Genomic DNA, 20,000 nt, shown 5'->3' on the forward strand with positions numbered 1-20,000 from the left:
TTAAAATGAAGAGAGGTACAGAAAAGTGTGCTGTGCAGCACAGCCCAACCACTACCGCGCTAAACAGGCTCGTCAATTTCACTGCGAACTACGGACTACGGTCATTGTGAAAAAATGCAGTGCGTTCAGTTTCATTCTGTGAGTTCCACAGCTTGACTAAATGTAGTAGTTTTGCCTTACGCGACTTGTTCTTTCCTTACTACAGACAAACACTGTACATAAGGATTCCCATTGTAGTTTCTTTGCTACAGAGTGCACGAATGTACATGTATGTATGTCCACTTGTCGTTTCGATTTCTCCTTCCTCTTTCAATTACACTAGTGGTACCCGTGCTACGCACTTTGTGTGCTGCGCATGCGATGTCATTTTGTTGGTTATGTGCTTGTGAAAATGTTGTTTGCACCCCTCCCCCCCCCCCCCCGCACATTATCCCGCATATAATGAATTATATTCTCTTGGTGAAAAATAAAATGTTAACCCTTACACCGGTGCAATTCTGTAACACATGTTACATAGCCACTGGTGAATTAACAGAGAGAAAAATAACAAAAAACAGTCATATAGGTTTTCGCATCAATGGGAGGTAATCGGAACTGACCAAAAAGACTGCGCGACCGCACGCGACTATACAAACAAACAAAATAAAATACAGCAGGTATGGCGTTTGCATGAATCCATGATTACGTCTACATGAACAACAGTGATAAAAGTGCGCATCTCTTCCCAGCCGTGCAGCGCTTTGAAAGTTGGAAGCATTAAAATTTAAACGGGTAAAAAGCCATCGTGAAGATACGAAAAAAAGTATGACGTGTAAAATACTTAATGATTCAAACGCATAGTATAACATATGTAACTGACAACAGAAAATATATACATGGTTCACACACACAATCGAGTGCACACATCCATGCTTATTTAAAGTCATGTACACACACACACATACATACATGGCATCAAGCAACACACAATTAAATGACACATATGGAATATGGAAAACGTATAATGGACATGAACATGGCAAGTAATTTACACCGTTACCTACTATAAAATTGATGATATATATATACCACTCACTTGCTATTCGCCTAAAAGCTTGCAGTGTGCTGTGACACATATAAGAAACCAGAAGAAAAAAGGACTTTACTTTGGCGAAAAGAGCATATGCTGCTTATTTTTGTACATAACTGCTATAACTGTATTTTTTCCGAACACTTACATGTAAAAAACATAGAGATATATCTTACCATTTCACTAAGACAGCCAAAATAACGGTCAAATTAAGGGGAGATCATGATGACGTACATGTCTATGGTTGCACCGGGGGAAAATATTTAGTCGCTGGAACCTATAAGGTTATACGGCGACTTATCAGGTGATAATGTTTCGAACTTATCTTTTAAAAATTAAGTAAACAAATCTATGGAATATTTTGGAGTTCCATTAACAGATAAACAGATCTATCTATCTTCTTATATAGGTTTTCGCATCAATGGGAGGTAATCGGAACTGACCAAAAAGACTGCGCGACCGCACGCGACTATACAAACAAACAAAATAAAATACAGCAGGTATGACGTTTGCATGAATCCATGATTACGTCTACATGAACAACAGTGATAAAAGTGCGCATCTCTTCCCAGCCGTGCAGCGCTTTGAAAGTTGGAAGCATTAAAATTTAAACGGGTAAAAAGCCATCGTGAAGATACGAAAAAAAGTATGACGTCTAAAATACTTAATGATTCAAACGCATAGTATAACATATCTAATTGACAACATTGACAACAGAAAATATATACATGGTTCACACACACAATCGAGTGCACACATCCATCCATGCTTATTTAAAGTCATGTACACACACACACACATACATACATACATGGCATCAAGCAACACACAATTAAATGACACATATGGAATATGGAAAACGTATAATGGACATGAACATGGCAAGTAATTTACACCGTTACCTACTATAAAATTGATGATATATATATACCACTCACTTGCTATTCGCCTAAAAGCTTGCGGTGTGCTGTGACACATATAAGAAACCAGAAGAAAAAAGGACTTTACTTTGGCGAAAAGAGCATATGCTGCTTATTTTTGTACATAACTGCTATAACTGTATTTTTTCCGAACACTTACATGTAAAAAACATAGAGATATATCTTACCATTTCACTAAGACAGCCAAAATAACGGTCAAATTAAGGGGAGATCATGATGACGTACATGTCTATGGTTGCACCGGGGAAAAATATTTAGTCGCTGGAACCTATAAGGTATAACACATGTTACATAGCCACTGGTGAATTAACAGAGAGAAAAATAACAAAAAACAGTCATATAGGTTTTCGCATCAATGGGAGGTAATCGGAACTGACCAAAAAGACTGCGCGACCGCACGCGACTATACAAACAAACAAAATAAAATACAGCAGGTATGACGTTTGCATGAATCCATGATTACGTCTACATGAACAACAGTGATAAAAGTGCGCATCTCTTCCCAGCCGTGCAGCGCTTTGAAAGTTGGAAGCATTAAAATTTAAACGGGTAAAAAGCCATCGTGAAGATACGAAAAAAAGTATGACGTCTAAAATACTTAATGATTCAAACGCATAGTATAACATATCTAATTGACAACATTGACAACAGAAAATATATACATGGTTCACACACACAATCGAGTGCACACATCCATCCATGCTTATTTAAAGTCATGTACACACACACACACACATACATACATGGCATCAAGCAACACACAATTAAATGACACATATGGAATATTGAAAACGTATAACGGACATGAACATGGTAAGTATTTTACACCGTTATCTACTATAAAATTGATGATATATATATACCACTCACTTGCTATTCGCCTAAAAGCTTGCGGTGTGCTGTGACACATATAAGAAACCAGAAGAAAAAAGGACTTTACTTTGGCGAAAAGAGCATATGCTGCTTATTTTTGTACATAGCTGCTATAACTGTATTTTTTCCGAACACTTACATGTAAAAAACATAGAGATATATCTTACCATTTCACTAAGACAGCCAAAATAACGGTCAAATTAAGGGGAGATCATGATGACGTACATGTCTATGGTTGAACCGGGGGAAAATATTTAGTCGCTGGAACCTATAAGGTTATACGGCGACTTATCAGGTGATAATGTTTCGAACTGTTTAGTAAACAAATCTATGGAATATTTTGGAGTTCCATTAACAGATAAACAGATCTATCTATCTTCTTATTATTTTAGGTTCGTCTGGGGTAGAGAAATAAAACACACAGCTAGGTTCGTCTGAGGTGCGGTCGCGTGTTTAGTCGAACCGAAAGTTGAAGAAGAACCAATCACAGATCTCTTTCGCCGCGATGTCAAAGTTCAGGTCAAAGTTCACTGTGTCTGCTCAAATTTGCGAGACAAACCTCTTCAAACTTTGTTCGTGGACAAAATTGGAAGTCGGGACCTAGCGGAATCGATTTCCTGGGTCACGTTGGCATAGCAACCGAAGGAGAAGGCACAAATCCGCGCGGTTTGGTCACAGGAATCGAAAAACCACCGAAAATCCTACCAGTATTATATAGTAGATAGCTACAGGGTGCAGTCGCACCCGGATCAAGGAGTAATCATTTAATCAGAAGAATGTGTAGGTGTTTGAATCACAAATCAGAAAAAGGAGTTAAACATTAGCACACGCAATAACGTTCTATAAAATTGTGTTCACGGATTTTAACAAAAATCTTGAAGTTATTGCTAACCATATTTCTTCTCCGTACAAATGAACACTCTATCTTATATTACAATTATCGCTCCCTGTTCCAGTTCTAAATTTACCACTCACATGATCACCCGATCGGCAGTTTCCGGTCCAGAGTCAGTTTGATAGTGACCGAGAACCCACACATAACACCCAAACTTGACTCACAGCACACACAAGTCGTCACGAGGCTTGTTTCAGCAAGGACCTCTTGCGTTCTTTGGTGTTGTTCAGGATGGAGATCTCAAGAACATTGTGTTTTGTCGTCTGTTTGATATTCTTCACTTCGACATTCACTCACGTGAGTTTCAAGCCGTTGGTGGTGGTTGATGAACGAAGTTGTTTGGTTTACAGATGAATGACTGTGTTCGCAGTGAACGTGAATCTGTGGTATTCTTTAGTACTTTGATTTTGAATGTCACAAGTGCTTCAGACGTTTTGGATTTGGGTGTTTAAATGACGATCTCGCGTACATGTTAAAACATCTCTGCAGGCTGACCTGACATTGATGATTGACGACACACTTTATACCGGCCCACTTTATCACGAAGAAACTTTTACCTGCCCACTTTATCACGAAGAAATAGACTCAGTGGAACTCGAAGAAGGATTACCTAGATAAAATTAAACTTCATGGTGTCGGTGCCATCATAAATATGCTAACTTCACAGCAACTGCAAACCAATAGCAGAAACAATGTAACCGTGTTTGTTGGGAAAAGTATGATTAGAATATCAGGGATGTTGCTACAAATTCATACCTATAGTATAGGACAAATGTCCTAGATCTTCAGCATCAATAGAACATTTGCCTCTTTCAGAAATTTCAATAGGACGTCAGAATTTTTTCATTTTCAAGAATGACGCTCGCCCTGTTCCACACTGTTTCTGACCCTAATGTAGCACAGGATGCCGTTGGCGTTGAATAGCCAAACGTGTTCAGCTTTTGTTGAACTTTGGCAGGCTTTATTGTTATTTTTCGGTGGTATAACTCAGTGCGCTTCGTCAAAATGTATCGAACTGAAAGCAAAAGCAGACGCAAGACTTAGTCAGTTGGAGTTTTCTCCCATACTCCTAACTTTAATGTGCTGCAGACGGGTGTCGCCCAAACGCAAGATCCGCACTGCATAACTTCAGTGCACCTGTATGCAAGAGTGCTTGGTCGCTTTTTGAAAATGTGTATATCTTGAAAGGAACACTATCGAATATCGCGCTGTCCGAAGGAATTGAGTTATCGGACAATGCCAGCGCTCGGTTGAAAACGATAAGACATCTGACCGCCATGCGGCTATGTGAATCGGACATTTGAGCTTCTTAATCGGTCTATGTCCTATGTCTGACGCCTAACGACATCCCCCCTGAATATTAATATGGGAAAAAGTAGTTCAAAAACAGGGTGATGTGCAAAAAAAATACATGGTTTGTATTTTTCATCATCAGTATCAGCACACATATAGCCTTTAGGCTAGATACACCTTTTGCCTGCTATATGATTTCATCTGCAGTTAATTTTATTTTCCTTTTTGACCAAAATATTACATTTTACACAGATGGAGGCAGTCCGTGTTCCTCCTAGATTGCAGCTGCGGTCGAGGTGAACAATGACTGCATGTCGAGATCAGTGTAAAATGTCAATTTTTGTCCAAAATATGACTAGTAACATTTATGTATGGATTGAATTTAGTTAGAATTCTTTTATGTTTTTACGATAGAATGCGGACAAACATGCACTCTTGTATTCTCGGCTGTCTGCCTTCATGTGAGTTCAGGGAAATCACATAAGGGATATCCAATGTTCAATCGATACATTGCATTTTATCAGATTAAGAACAAAAGAACCAATTATCCAATGGAACACACTACCTCTCCCCCTCCGTCAACAACAGTCCCTCGAATCATTCAAATCTGCACTCAAGACATTCCTTTTTTCCAAATAATCCATGCATTCTACACTGCCCACCCCATCCCACCCTGAATAACTGTACATATTTTAATGTTTGATGGTGTGTGTGTGCTAGTGACTTTAAGTCTCCGTGTGTGTGAACGAGTGTATGTGCGCCTTGAGTCGCCTGTTGGTGAGATATGTGCGCGTTATAAATATTCGTATTATTATTATTATTATTATTATCCCATGTTATCAAATTAATCAATGTATGCAAGAGAATCAGGAACTTTTTTTACGGCTGCCTTAGCAACTTTGTTACTTGTATTATTTGAGCGGAGGAGTAAAACATGTTTAAATCACTAAATGTGCCAACCATGCAATCAGTGAGGCAGAACAGTGCAGCAAAAATTGACTCATAACATCAGCATGACAAAGTTATTTGAGGATAGATTTACTAGAAACAGATGAAAGAAGAGAAACTGATTAGTTTGATGTGGATCATGATTGACACGAATGCGTACTGGGAGATGAATGTTAACCGAAGATTTCTGGTATTGTATTTCTACTGGTATAAATCTGAAAATACCAGGAGAGGTATCAAAAGTCCAATATGCTCTACCAATTGAGCTTGACTCCCAAAGTAAAACTGTAACCATCAGGTTTTTGGAACCCCAACTTTAGAATGTACCTGTAGTGACACTTTAGAGGGTCCTAGGAGGTTCATATTCTTGATGTAGGTAGTAATTAAGTAAAGCATGATCCTGGACCATTCATGTCAATCTTATGCCCACTTTTGGAAAATGTTGTGAGCCCTTCAGTGCTTCACAAAAGCGTTGATGGTCATATCAGTTAGATTTACTGAATAACTCTGTCATTTGTGTTGGTACAGATCTGCCAGAACATTTTATGAAGAAAGTCGTACGCATGATTATATGTATTGCGTTGTGGAACTCGTTCTGTTCAAGTTTAGTGCGTCGCGTCGTAGGACCCTCTCTATGAATTTCTGTTATGTTGTGTTTTTTTTGGCTTCCAGTACTGTGTACATACAGGACGCAGTTTGGTAAATAGAGAATACTACATGGCTTGCTGTTTCAAACCAGATTTACACAAGTTGCTTTTTTAAAGATTGAAATGCGAGCTTTTCCCTCGCATTTCAATATTTGAAAAAGCAACGAGTGTAAATCTGATATGACACAGCTAGCCATATATAATATATGTAGTATTTTCTTTATCCTTGCGTGCCTTCTGTTCCAAAAATTCTGGAGTCGACGCGTCCAAATTAAAGACGCTTCTAATGGAATCTCAATTGATCTCTTCCAAAAATCTTGTGCAATCTTTGGCGTCAAAGCAAAGAGACGTCCATCTAGAAAGTATAGCGTGACGTGTTAATTTTTCCAAGGGAAATAGCAAACGCAAAAGTGTTTCCAGAATGACATTTGTCTCTGTGACTTTGGTATCATGAGCAGTGAAAAATCAGGTCCCTGCCAGACTAGTTTGACACAACCTCATTTACATGATATATCTATCACCACATTGAATGATATTGATATCTCTATGGGTATTTTTAAGGCTAATATGTTGTGTTGTATTTGCACAGGGTGAAGATGCAGACGATGGTCACTGCATATGGTACGGACAGTGTGGAACAGATGCGGGCACCAAAAAAATTGTCAACTGCTTCTACAATGGAACAGCCAAACCTTTCCAGACTTCACATGCCTTGGAGCTCTACAAGCAGTATTGTCCGGACTTATACAAGGGTAAGTTGGTCGGCCTTCTTGTTCAGTTTTGTGCCAGTTGTCTTCTTTTCTCGTCTTTGAGTTTGAACATCAGTGGTTACCAATTATACAAAGGAATCCTGTTGTTCTGAATGTTTCGGGTCTTTGAAGATCAGTGGTTGTCAACTACATGGAATCCTGTTCTGAATGTTTCTGGTCTTTGAAGATCAGTGGTTGTCAACTACATGGAATCCTGTTCTGAATGTTTCTGGTCTTTGAAGATCAGTGGTTGTCAACTACATGTACATGTGCACATCTACAATACTGGATCACAACCTGGGACATTGGGGTAAAAAAATAAACATTATAAAAACAAAGCCAAACCCACTTTTTGTTAAAGTTTAGACACTATTTTAATGCCTTAATGCAATTAATAAACAAAGCACATGCCGGTTTCAGTAAAACATCACCAAGAGTTAACCAACGTGAGTGGTGTCTTGTATGTCACATGGTTTCCACCTGGTATAGTTATTCAAACAATGAACCAATATTCCTGCTGAAATTATTTTGCAATGTTGGCAGACATTCAAGGTCTTGTATCCTAAGTGAAACATGAGAAGAAAAACCTATTCATTTTCCACGCAGTACCAATGACTATAGTGGAAACCGTGACATACGCAACAGAGGGGATAAACAATTTCACCTACACTATGATAACAGCATTGTATGCAGGTCTTTCATATATTGTTTTTGTCATACAAAGACAGTTGTTTTTATGTTGTTGCAGTTACTTACACATTATTCATTTTGTGTGAATAACCAAATGTTCTGTATGTCACGTGGAACCCAAATGGAGGAAATCGCACATTTCTTTGTGTCTATTGTGATGTTTTCAGATGCGCAGAGGTGTCATGGCCTTCATGGTGAAAACATAAAGCACACTGAGTTAGGAGCATGAAAAGGACCATTTTTCTTATCATTTTCTAAAAATGTGTTGTGATTGAGGATGATTTGAGTGTTAAAATTGAGACTGACGCGTGTGCGTCATGTGACTGTAAAAATTGACATCATGCAATAAAACACACAAAAAAACTTTAAATTTCTGTCAATTATTGATAAATTTATCAAATACACCATATACCAACATAATCAATACCAGACAGTGATAAAAACTGTGAGATTAGGAGTAAAAGAAGGTCGTGGCTCCACAAGTTTTAGAACTGCTGAAATGCAAACTTATGATGGGAAAGGGTGGGTAGTTACCGAAGAACAATTTAAGAAATGATGCAAGATGCTCCAGGAGTACAAAAATGTGTTGTAAAAGCATGAAAAAGAAACCAGCGTAAAAACTATGTTCATCCACGATAATCAAAAGATGAAGTGCATAAAATATCAGTCAAACATATGTTGCCCTCTACGGCCGACAGTTGGGACATTTAGCAGTCTAACGCTGCCAGCATCCACCCATGAAATGTCCTCCATGTCTGGGAAGATGTATGCATCTCCCTTCTTCCGAAGAAAGTTGACACGGGCCTCCCCTGGTCTGAGTCCCACCACCACCCCACTGTATACTTCGGTGTTGCCTCGTACAGTGGTGAAAGTGACCTCCACCCAGCTGCCATGCTGAATGCTGAAAGAGGACAGAACATACAGGGTTATGCAAAACCTCCACAAGCAAGTTCTGAGTACATCATCCCCTCACTCCACTCACAATACCAAGGACAATTGCAAGATAACTTTTTCTGCAATCAAAGAATAATTACAAGTGTACTTTATTGGATAGGAAGACTTTCCTCTAAAAATTAAAACACTGTCCGAGAGCTTAAATCTATTTTGTGGAGAAATCTATGCGAATAAGATCTGAACAGTGAAATCAGAAAGTAAAATCACACCTGGAATTATGTCCGGTGAGTTGTGCAACTTCAGTCTGTTGGTAAGCATCTGCAGAAAGCTGAGGGAACTTGTACTGAAAACAAAATGCAGAACATTATTGTACTAGAAGTCTGAAACTGAAAAATAAATGAATCCATAATAATAAAAAGTATGCAGAGAAAAAATCAAAATGAAAACTGATCACCTTTGCTGCAAGTATTACAATATTACATATTACATGGTTGCCACCTTCCAAATCTTTTGCGGTTCTGGGCCATGTTGGACATGCAGGTGGGCAAACTCATCAAGGGGCTTCATTTTTAGCACATCAGTTGTTATTTTGGAAAGCTGATATTGAATTATCAATTATGACAAGTAGACTTAATCTCTGTTCTCTGTTTTGAGTTAACGATGTGCCCAAAAAATGGAAGTGAGACAATAAAATAGAACACAGACAGGCGTTTTTTGCCTTCAAAATCTGAATAATCGTAATAATAACTCTCTCTCTCTCTCTTTCTCTCTCTCTTTCTCTCTCTCTCTCTCTCTCTCTCTCTCTCTCTCTCTCTCTCTCTCTCTCTCTCTCTCTCTCTCTCCCAGACAAATGGTCCATATCTGGAAGGAAGAAATGCTTTGACTTGACTTTTAAAAACTACACTCACATGAAATGAAATAAATGCAGAAATCAATTAAGCAAGCAAAGGCTTTCAAATACAGCAGTCCCTCTCATGAACGACACCCTTGGGCCATAGCAAAACTGTCCATACATTGCAGGTGTCCGGTCACGGGAGGGGTGACCACACCACCCCCTCCCCCATACACTCACACAGACACACAAACAACAGGATTGAGTCTATGCTAATCACTTCTTGTGGCTACTAAACAATAAACTCCTAATACTTCTTTAAACGTTCTGTAAAAATGATTTGTATGAAAAGTGTTGAAAAGAAGAGATAAAATAAATCCTCAAGGCAGTGAACACACTCACCATGCACTGACATACGAAAGCAGCCACACAAACGCAGCACAGAGGAGCGTGTGCAGATGCTTTGCAAGAATAAGTTTGAAACCCAGTTTGAATAAATAGCAGCAGATAGAGCTGCATGTCATAATCATGTAATTTATTTTCATCTTGTCTGGCTTTATTGACTGCATGCCGATCATGTGGCATGGCAGTGACTTTTCACTCTTCAGTCGGAAATACACTGTACAGTTCTCTGTTTACTGACAGCGACATCCAAAGGCAATTGGCAAAATATGTGTACGATTGTTTTCAACTACGCAGATGCAATGCGTCTTCCGACTGTCCTCAATAACCTATGCTCATCTTCAGGTCCTCTTTGTTCACCCTGTTCCACTTGGTTTTGTATTACATGTATGTTCTGTTTATATTGCTATTTTTTCCTGTACTTATGTATCTTGAATGTGTCAATAGGCTATGTGCTTTAATGACAATAAATTCTGATTCTGATTCTGTACATAACACAGCTCCCACTCTCCCTCACTAATGCCTACCCCAAGCCGTGACAACTGATGCTTGGAAATTGTGTGGAAGAGTACACCTCTCTATTTCTCTCCAATGCTCTTCCTGCTGACATGCAGTGACACCGGACACCCCACAGAGTTTAGCCAGCTATCCCTCCACCCCCCCCCCCCCCCCCCGCCTCCCTCTCTCTCTCACTCCCTCCAGCCATGTACTGTTGGGCTGTGGCCAGAGAGGTCAGCTCCAACTGTTCACTCAGAGCAAAACCAGTTGACTGTGTCGTAACTTTTGACACAGCAAGACAACTGAAGGGTTCACAGATTAGGCAACCGACTCACTGGTCAAGGCTGAGGGGAAACAAGACTGAGTATCTTGTCAATGAAAGAGGTTACACACAGACACACACAGAACTGTGGCCGGTTTTTCACTCTCTTTCGCTCAGGACCTTCATCGACTGTGGTTTTCTGTTGTTTACGTCCAACAGACAAGAATAAAGAGCACAGTGCAGTTTCATGTTGGCATCTTTGCATGTACTCCACTCCTGACCAAAACTACACCCCCCCCCCCCCCTCCTGATGGGTACAGGTGCACGTAAGTTACCAGTGACTGTCGTCACGCCATTGCGGCTGTGATCTTTGCACCAAGAGCCGGACTGCTCTGTTATCGATTTTGTTGTGGTGAAAATGTGACGATGGTCTGTCCGTACATTGGAGGTATGACCTGCTGTTGGGACCGAAAATGAGTGTCCGTGTCCACGTTTTGCAGGTGTCCGTTTAAGGGGGGGGGGGGAAATATAGAAGGAAAACACTCCGTGCCGAGCAAATGTGTCCGTACATGTCAGGTGTCCGCTCACGCCGGGGGCCGTACATTGCAGGGACTGCTGTACCAAATCGATAATCAGAAGCGTATGGTACGAAGAAGCCATGAGAGAAGTGTAACTCGCTTCCATGGTAACCAACAAACATATCTCTTAGTTTTACTGCAAAAGACAGCCTCTTTTTTTAAACTATTTGTTTAGACACGTCTAAAAGTATTATAAATGATATGCTTTAGGCATACAACTTCCAAAGTAAACAATAAATACAGGCCGCAAACTAACTGTGACGTAGGTCACAAGGAAACAACTGCTGCGACTAAACTTCGTCTCCACTGTGACTCCCGTTTATAAAACGCCAAATTTCGGGCAGCACATTTGAAAACTTAAAATGCACATGCCATATATGAAATAGTATGTGCATAAAATATGAGATATCAAGTTTTACAAACAAAAGGGCCATCTGCAAGTTACAAATCAGTACCAAAATCGATAATCAGAAGCGTATGGTACGAAGAAGCCATGAGAGAAGTGTAACTCGCTTCCATGGTAACCAACAAACATATCTCTTAGTTTTACTGCAAAAGACAGCCTCTTTTTTTAAACTATTTGTTTAGACAAGTCTAAAAGTATTATAAATGATATGCTTTAGGCATACAACTTCCAAAGTAAACAATAAATACAGGCCGCAAACTAACTGTGACGTAGGTCACAAGGAAACAACTGCTGCGATTAAACTTCGTCTCCACTGTGACTCCCGTTTACAAAACGCCAAATTTCGGGCAGCACATTTAAAAACTTAAAATGCACATGCCATATATGAAATACGAAATCAAAGGAAAACATTTGTTTGCTTTTGCATTTTATAGACTTAGATCTGATACTTCGCACGCGTTCATATCAGTGTGTTCGAGAGCGTATGTCACAGGAGAAACGAAATCTACTAATACGCGACCCCAAATGGATTATTTTTCTGCATGCTTGCTTTAATTTCTTTTAGAACCAACAAGACCGCACTTTTATTGGTGATTTATTAATAATGTATGCAAACAAACTTGCAGAACTAACATGCTTTTATTATTACTCCGAATATCATGTTTCGTTGTTCTGAACGTCACAACAGAAACCAAAAAGGTCTGATTTTCGTTTCTTAAAAACGTCCGATCAGATTGGGCCGTGCACATTAAATTCCAAATGGACGTCAGTTATTATTTATTAACCAAACCTTCTTCATTTGATTTCTACAAAAATCAGTTAACAATATTGTAGTTTTGCGAGAATATTGATTTGGGTTGCTCGTTCGTCACCGTGGAGACGAAAGCAGACGACAAGAGTACACACTATCTCGGACAATCATCAAGGAATATTTCTGTTGGAGGGACTAAATGTTCAATCAGTGGCACTTTTATCAATACATAATGAGCATTAATGATAACACTTACCTCAATAAGCTTTGTAGAAGGCCACAGCTAGCGTGAGATGCAGGCACGTGGCGTAACCCCGAACGAATGTGTTGTACGGCACACCGCGTCAGTGGAAACTATTCGACCAATGATGCTCGTTTGTTTTAGCGTGTCCACGCATCTTGCAATTTGTGGTCAACACGCTGACCGCTTACTCACGCTCTTCCGATTCAGGGTGCAAAACACAAGTGCGTCAGCTTCCTGGATGGGTTGAGCGGCAGTGTTGCGGACGTCACAGGTGGAGACTAAACGTGATTTGCCAGATACGCGTTCCTCTAGTGGTACCGTGTTTAACTTTTCATCGTGAATTGCACTAGTTTTAGAAAGACTGATAGTGTGTGATGCATTCTAAACAAAATATTGTTCTACTGAAGCACTTCTGTGTTCTGGAAGCAGAACACAACTCAGTTGATGCAAGTGGAAACGAATGTAACGTGCAAACATCATTATTTTGACTTGCATCAAAGGTCAAATGTCACGAATTTGTGTAATGGAGATGTGTTCATTAGGTAAAGTGTTTAATATATACTATCATTATACACAGAGTTTACTTCTTTGCTGCTAGTTTTAAATGCACTGAGCACTTCACTTCTTCTCCAAAATTATGTCCCGCTTTCTGATGCTATTTTTGTCACAAAAACCAACAATATAAATTGCATAAAAAATCAGACAAACGCAAACAGTGAGGTTCAAACCTTTATTATGGTTTACAAACATGTATACAAACATATCAAATTGTAAACATGAACAAGGTTGTGCCCAGTAAGCTACAACACAAGCTTAAAGTCAGGACTCTGTTGTTTTACTGCCTGTTTCCAGTATTGTAGATGTGCACACATGGAATCCTGTGCTGTTGTTCTGAATGTTTCTGGTCTTTGAAGATCAGTGGTTGTCAACTACATGGAATCCTATTCTAATCTGAGTTTCTGGGGGAAAAACATTGTTTGTTGTATGTTGGTTATAGTAAAATGTCCACTGAGCTATCAATGATAGTAGGCTTGACCTCATTAAGTATGATGTCATTGTGTGATTTGGTCACTGTCTTGGCTAGACTATTGGTGATGACATCATGTTATGATGTCAGTGCAGTGTCAGAAATGAGGTCACGAAAGTATCTGAGTATTACATATTTTGTCTGGGCTAGCCAAAACTCCATTTGGTTAAAGAAAATGAGTAATAATTACACATTAACATGCTTCCATTTGAAACTTCGAGGTCGTCATCGTGGATTGACGCTGACCAAAGCTAATTGAAGCCCGACTGAGCGAAGCGACAGACAGAGGGCTTCAATTATACTTTGGAAGGGCGTCAATCCATGATGAAGACCGAGAAGTTTCAAATGGAAGCATGTTAATGTTATTGTAATTCAATCTGACGACGATCTCTTTCCTGCTTTCATGCGATGGTAAACAGACAGAATTGGTTCTGTTCTGTTCACACACTACTTTCAGTCCACCTACCTGCAAGGGTCAAGTCCCAAGAAATATATATGCCTCTGTATTCCTATCTTATCACTCTGCTCCTGTTTTTCTTTTCGTTCACATTCATTTTCCCTTCTTTTTTGACGGGTTTCTGGACAGCAAACTCTAAAACAAATAAATTCTTTTCATCACAAAAGCTATCTTTGGAATTGACTGACGTAGTCCGGAAGAATTCATGCATCAACTTACGTCAGGTATTCGACGTCATCACTTCGCATACCTTGTGGTCTCGGTATTTCGTTGGCCTTCATATTTCCTACTTGTAAAATGACCCTCAAAGCTAACCGAGACTAGTTGAGGTTGTATCAATGCGCCTCACCAGCAGGTGGTTAATGGCTTTTTGACTCACATGCGAAGCAAAAGTGAGTCTATGTACTCGCCCGAGTCGTCCGTCCGGCCGTCCGGAAAACTTTAACGTTGGATATTTCTTGGACACTATTCAGTCTATCAGTACCAAATTTGGCAAGATGGTGTATGATGACAAGGCCCCAAAAAACATACATAGCATCTTGACCTTGCTTCAAGGTCAAGGTCGCAGGGGCCATAAATGTTGCCTAAAAAACAGCTATTTTTCACATTTTCCCCATTTTCTCTGAAGTTTTTGAGATTCAATACCTCACCTATATATGATATATAGGGCAAAGTAAGCCCCATCTTTTGATACCAGTTTGGTTTACCTTGCTTCAAGGTCAAGGTCACAGGAGCTCTTCAAAGTTGGATTGTATACATATTTTGAAGTGACCTTGACCCTGAACTATGGAAGATAACTGTTTCAAACTTAAAAATTATGTGGGGCACATGTATGATGTTATGCTTTCATCATGAGACACATTTGGTCACATATGATCAAGGTCAAGGTCACTTTGACCCTTATGAAATGTGACCAAAATAAGGTAGTGAACCACTAAAAGTGACCATATCTCTTGGTAGAAAGAGCCAATAAGCACCATTGTACTTCCTATGTCTTGAATTAACAGCTTTGTGTTGCATGACCTTGGATGAGCTTGACCTTGGGTCAAGGTCACATGTATTTTGGTAGGAAAAATGTGTAAAGCAGTTCTTAGTGTATGATGTCATTGCTAGGTTTAGTTATTTGCAAGGTCAAGCATGTGAGTCGTATGGGCTTTGCCCTTCTTGTTTAGCGAGTGGTTATCGACAATTAATGACCGGTAATTTTTAATGAGTTCGGGCATTCTGACCAATCACAGGATCTGTTTCATTAAAACACCAACTTGATTGAATTACAATTATGATTCTTGTTAAAAAGAAAAAAATATATCCTTTTTCAAAATTTGGTGGATGTTGAGTATGTCAGGCTAGTGATGGTGGTGGGGAGGAGGTAACGGGGGTTGTGCTAGTTTGAATATTATATGTGAAATATTCTTGGTTTGAATAACTAAATGGATTGATACATGCTATTACAGGTCACATAAGGAGTTCTTTTGGAACACTATTTTATGAAGCTGGAATATAATGGGGGTAAACTTACAGACGTTATGAACAGAATCTCTTAGAAAACAGGATCTTGAAAACGTCTTATCGGGGATTTGGGGTCTTCAAAGGAAAGGCGTCTTCTGTGGGGTAAGGTGGTTCAGGGAGGGGCGGGGGTAACGAAGGGCGTCTTCTGTGGGGTAAGGTGGTTCAGGGAGGGGCGGGGGTAACGAAGGGCGTCTTCTGTGGGGTAAGGTGGTTCAGGGAGGGGCGGGGGTAACGAAGGGCGTCTTCTCAATCAATCAATCAATAGCTTATATAGCGCGTATTCCGTGGGTACAGTTCTAAGCGCTTGTCGAAGAGTTGTCAACACAGGACTAACAAAGAAACTAACATCTACAGATGGACACGAACCCTATCACACACTAGCAAACCCTGATAAACATACAACAAACAACTGTTTAACAACAATGTACACATCAATAGCTAGGTCCAAACAAAATAATATTAAACACAAAGAAAACACCTCTCACAGAGCACAGCACAAGAATGTCTTTTGGGGCACATTAAACACATCACGTCGAACATAAAAGTCGCAGCCAGCTACGGGAAGAACTGAGTCTTCAACCTACTCTTGAACGCGTCAAGAGAGGGGCTCTGGCGAAGCTCAAGCGGCAGGGAGTTCCAGACGGAGGGGCCTGCAGAGGGAAATGCACGCTGACCAGCAGATGCGAGTTTCGAGCGAGGGATGTGAAGGCGGAGTGGGTCAGCAGCAGAACGAAGGGGACGGTCGGAGGGCTGGGTGTACAGGTCCAGGGAGGATTGAAGGTACTCAGGAGCAGAGTCGTTGAGACACATGTAGACCAGAGTGGACAGTTTGTAGGAGATTCGGGTGTTGACAGGGAGCCAGTGCAAGGAGCGAAGTAAGGGGGTGATGTGGTCTCGCTTCGTCTTCCTCAACGTCAGCCTGGCAGCAGCGTTCTGGACTCGTTGTAGGCCATGAATGGATGAGGCGGGGAGGCCAGCCAGAAGGGAGTTGCAGTAGTCCAGACGACTGAAGATGAGGGAGACAACCAGCTTGACACAGGCGTCGTGGGTGAGGTAGCGACGGATGGAGGCGATGCGTCGTAGGTGGAAAAAGCAGGTCTTGATGATGAAGGAGATGTGTGTCTGCATGGAGAGAGTGGAGTCGAGAAAGACGCCAAGGCTCTTGACAGCAGGGGAGAATGGAACAGTCGCGTCATCCAGCTGGAGGTCGGTCACAGTGAGGGAAGCAATCTTCTGTCGTGTTCCAACGAGAAGGGCCGCCGTCTTCTCACTGTTTAGCTTCAACTTGTTCTCAGTCATCCAGTTCTTGATGTCAGTGAAACAACTGGAGATGGATCCCAGGAGATGGTCAACGTCCTCCGGCTTGGCGCTGTTCTGGAGCTGCGTGTCATCGGCAAAGGAGTTGTAGTTCAAGCCGTGGCGTTCGATGACCAGGGAGAGGGGTTGGGTGTACAGGGTGAAAAGGACAGGGCCGAGGACAGACCCTTGTGGGACGCCGAAGCGGACAGGGACAGGCTGAGAAGAGAACGAATCAGTGGTGACAGTCTGAGAGCGGTTCTGGAGGTAGTTCCGGAACCAAGAGAGGGCGGTGTCGTGAATGCCGAACGTGGAACTGAGGCGATCGACGAGTAGCTGATGGTCGATCGTGTCGAAGGCCGCGGAAAGGTCCAGCAGCACAAGGGCAGAGACGAGACCGCTATCTGTTGCGTTCAGGAGGTCCGTGGTGATTCGCAGGAGCGCCGTCTCGGTGCTGTGGTGAGGGCGGTACGCTGACTGGTACACTGGCATCAGCGAGTTCCGAGACAGGTGGGCGCTCAACTGCTCCAGGATGATACGCTCCAGAAGCTTGGAGAGAAAGGGCAGGTTGGACACAGGACGGTAGTTCTTCAACTCGTTGACGTCAAGGCCGGGCTTCTTGATGAGTGGGCGGACAACGGCAGACTTGAAGCAGTCGGGAACGACGCCTGTGGCCAGGGAGATGTTGATGATATCTGTGATAGACGGCAGGAGCTTGTCCAGACACTTGGTGAAGAGGAAGCCTGGCAGGGGGTCTAGCTCGCAGGTCTTGATGGCCGTCTTGGTGATGAGTCGCTTGACGTGGTTTTGAGTGACAGGCTGAAAGCATGTGAGTAGGGAGCCGGAGAAGGAGGGGGAGGGTGGGGACGGGACGAAGGGCTGCTGATCGAGTGTTCTCCGAAGCTTGTCAATCTTGTCCTTGAAGAACTCCGAGAATAACTCCGGGATATCTTGTGGTGGGTGAGCAGTGGGTAAGGGGGCAGCGGGGGAGGAGCCCAGGAGAGAGGACATGATGGAGAACAGCTCCCTGGATGATGAGGCGTTGGCGATGCGGTCGTGGAAGTGCTCGACCTTGGCAGCAGTGATGGCTTGCGTGACTCGAAGCAGCGCATCCCTGAGAATCTGCCGGTGAACCTCCAGGCCAGAGTGTCGCCATGCACGCTCCGCTCGCTGTCTCTCGATCTTGGCGGCTGTGATAGAGAACCAGGGAGCCGGCTGTCGCTCAGAGACTGCGCATAGGGATGGCGGGGCGTGTTTGTCGAGGAGCTGGCGCAGAGTCAAGCTGAAGAAATGGGCGGGGTCAGAGGACGGGGTTAGGTGGTTCAGGGAGGGGCGGGGGTAACGAAGGGCGTCTTCTCAATCAATCAATGAGGCTTATATCGCGCATATTCCGTGGGTACAGTTCTAGGCGCTCAGCAGTGATGCCGTGTGAGATGAAATTTTATACGGCCAGTAATTGCAGCCATTTCGGCGCATATTTACCTTTCACGGCCTATTATTCCAAGTCTTCTGTGGGGTAAGGTGGTTCAGGGAGGGGCGGGGGTAACGAAGGGTGTCTTCTGTGGGGTAAGGTGGTTCAGGGAGGGGCGGGGGTAACGAAGATGAGTCGTGTGCAAGCATTTGCTTTTCTTATTACTCCAGCATGCAAAATATCAACAACATAAAACTTTTATGAAAAATAAGGCTGATGTTTACAAACCATTTGATAATTGCATACACACCCTTAACAGACTCGTATTCTTTTTGGTAAATCACTAAATGTACATCTGTAGGTGACCTATTGAGTGTGACTGTAATTCAGACATGAAAAAAACATCACCAATAAGCCAGTGAAACTGTGGTCCACTGTAAGTATTGGATAAAGATTTCTTTGTCCACTCTACTTTATTCATGTAGCAGGTCAGGACGCAAAACCCGTCACTGACCTGTGAAGTGGTCAAACTCAGTACTCACACTGACAGACGAAGTCAATAGAATAGATAATAGAATACAGTAGAAGATAACAACAAATTAATGTCAGTGATCTCAAAGTAGTGGCATCCCTAGTTCAAAAGAGCAAAAATTAAGTATTAAAATGGAGAGAATGTTGAAATGGAAGTCAATGTACCGGGCTTATGAAGAGAAATAATTAGGTGTGGTATTACCGTACCGTATATATATATACAGAGGTGTCCTGCCATCAGAGAGCCTTTCGCAACAGGTTCTACTGTACCAAAAGTAAAACTGATAGCGTTGTTATCTTAGAAGTGCATCTCAACAGTCATTGACAATGCCAGGTGCTGATAAATTTGACTTTCTCCAACTAAGATTAGAATGAGGAAGGACTGCTTTCGGTTTCAAGTGTACAACATTTATCAGCTGACTGCAAATCAAGATAACAGAGAATTTATCAGGTGAACAACAACTGGACAAGTTGACCTTGTGTTACACTTTCACACAGAAAGATAAGTGATTGAAACAGAATGACTGACTGACTGACTGACTGACTGACTGACTGACTGACTGACTGACTGAATGACTGACTGACTGACTGACTGACTGACTGACTGACTAAATAATCAAGTGTAACATCCTCTTGGGAATTAATGGCCTAATATTTGGACATGAATTGGTTATGGCTGGTGGTTCTGGTACTGGTAGGGTCTGACACTTAATATTGACTCAAACACTCTTTCACTCCCCAGCATTCTTCTTCTTTGTTCATGCGCTGAAGCTCCCACGTACACTCGCATTTTTGGC

At 41.7% G+C, this 20,000-nt stretch overlaps 1 protein-coding gene and 1 long non-coding RNA gene across 2 annotated transcripts in view; one reads left to right on the plus strand and one right to left on the minus strand.

Annotated features, from left to right (window-relative positions):
• The first annotated feature begins 3,873 nt into the window (after window positions 1-3,873).
• The window catches only part of LOC138979776 (NPC intracellular cholesterol transporter 1-like), a 49,158-nt gene continuing 33,031 nt past the window's right edge, over window positions 3,874-20,000 (plus strand). The window contains exons 1-2 of the mRNA XM_070352514.1: window positions 3,874-4,075; window positions 7,256-7,418. Coding sequence (XP_070208615.1) covers window positions 4,010-4,075; window positions 7,256-7,418 — 229 coding nt within the window. The 5' untranslated portion in view covers window positions 3,874-4,009. The remainder of the gene's footprint in view (window positions 4,076-7,255; window positions 7,419-20,000) is intronic.
• Window positions 8,470-13,861, minus strand: LOC138979777 (uncharacterized). The gene is made up of 3 exons (XR_011460127.1): window positions 12,985-13,861; window positions 9,269-9,342; window positions 8,470-9,006 (listed from the first exon to the last, which is right to left on the minus strand). It is a non-coding gene; the product is annotated as an uncharacterized lncRNA (long non-coding RNA).

Source organism: Littorina saxatilis, linkage group LG11, assembly GCF_037325665.1.
Source record: "Littorina saxatilis isolate snail1 linkage group LG11, US_GU_Lsax_2.0, whole genome shotgun sequence".
Classification (NCBI taxonomy): domain Eukaryota; kingdom Metazoa; phylum Mollusca; class Gastropoda; order Littorinimorpha; family Littorinidae; genus Littorina; species Littorina saxatilis.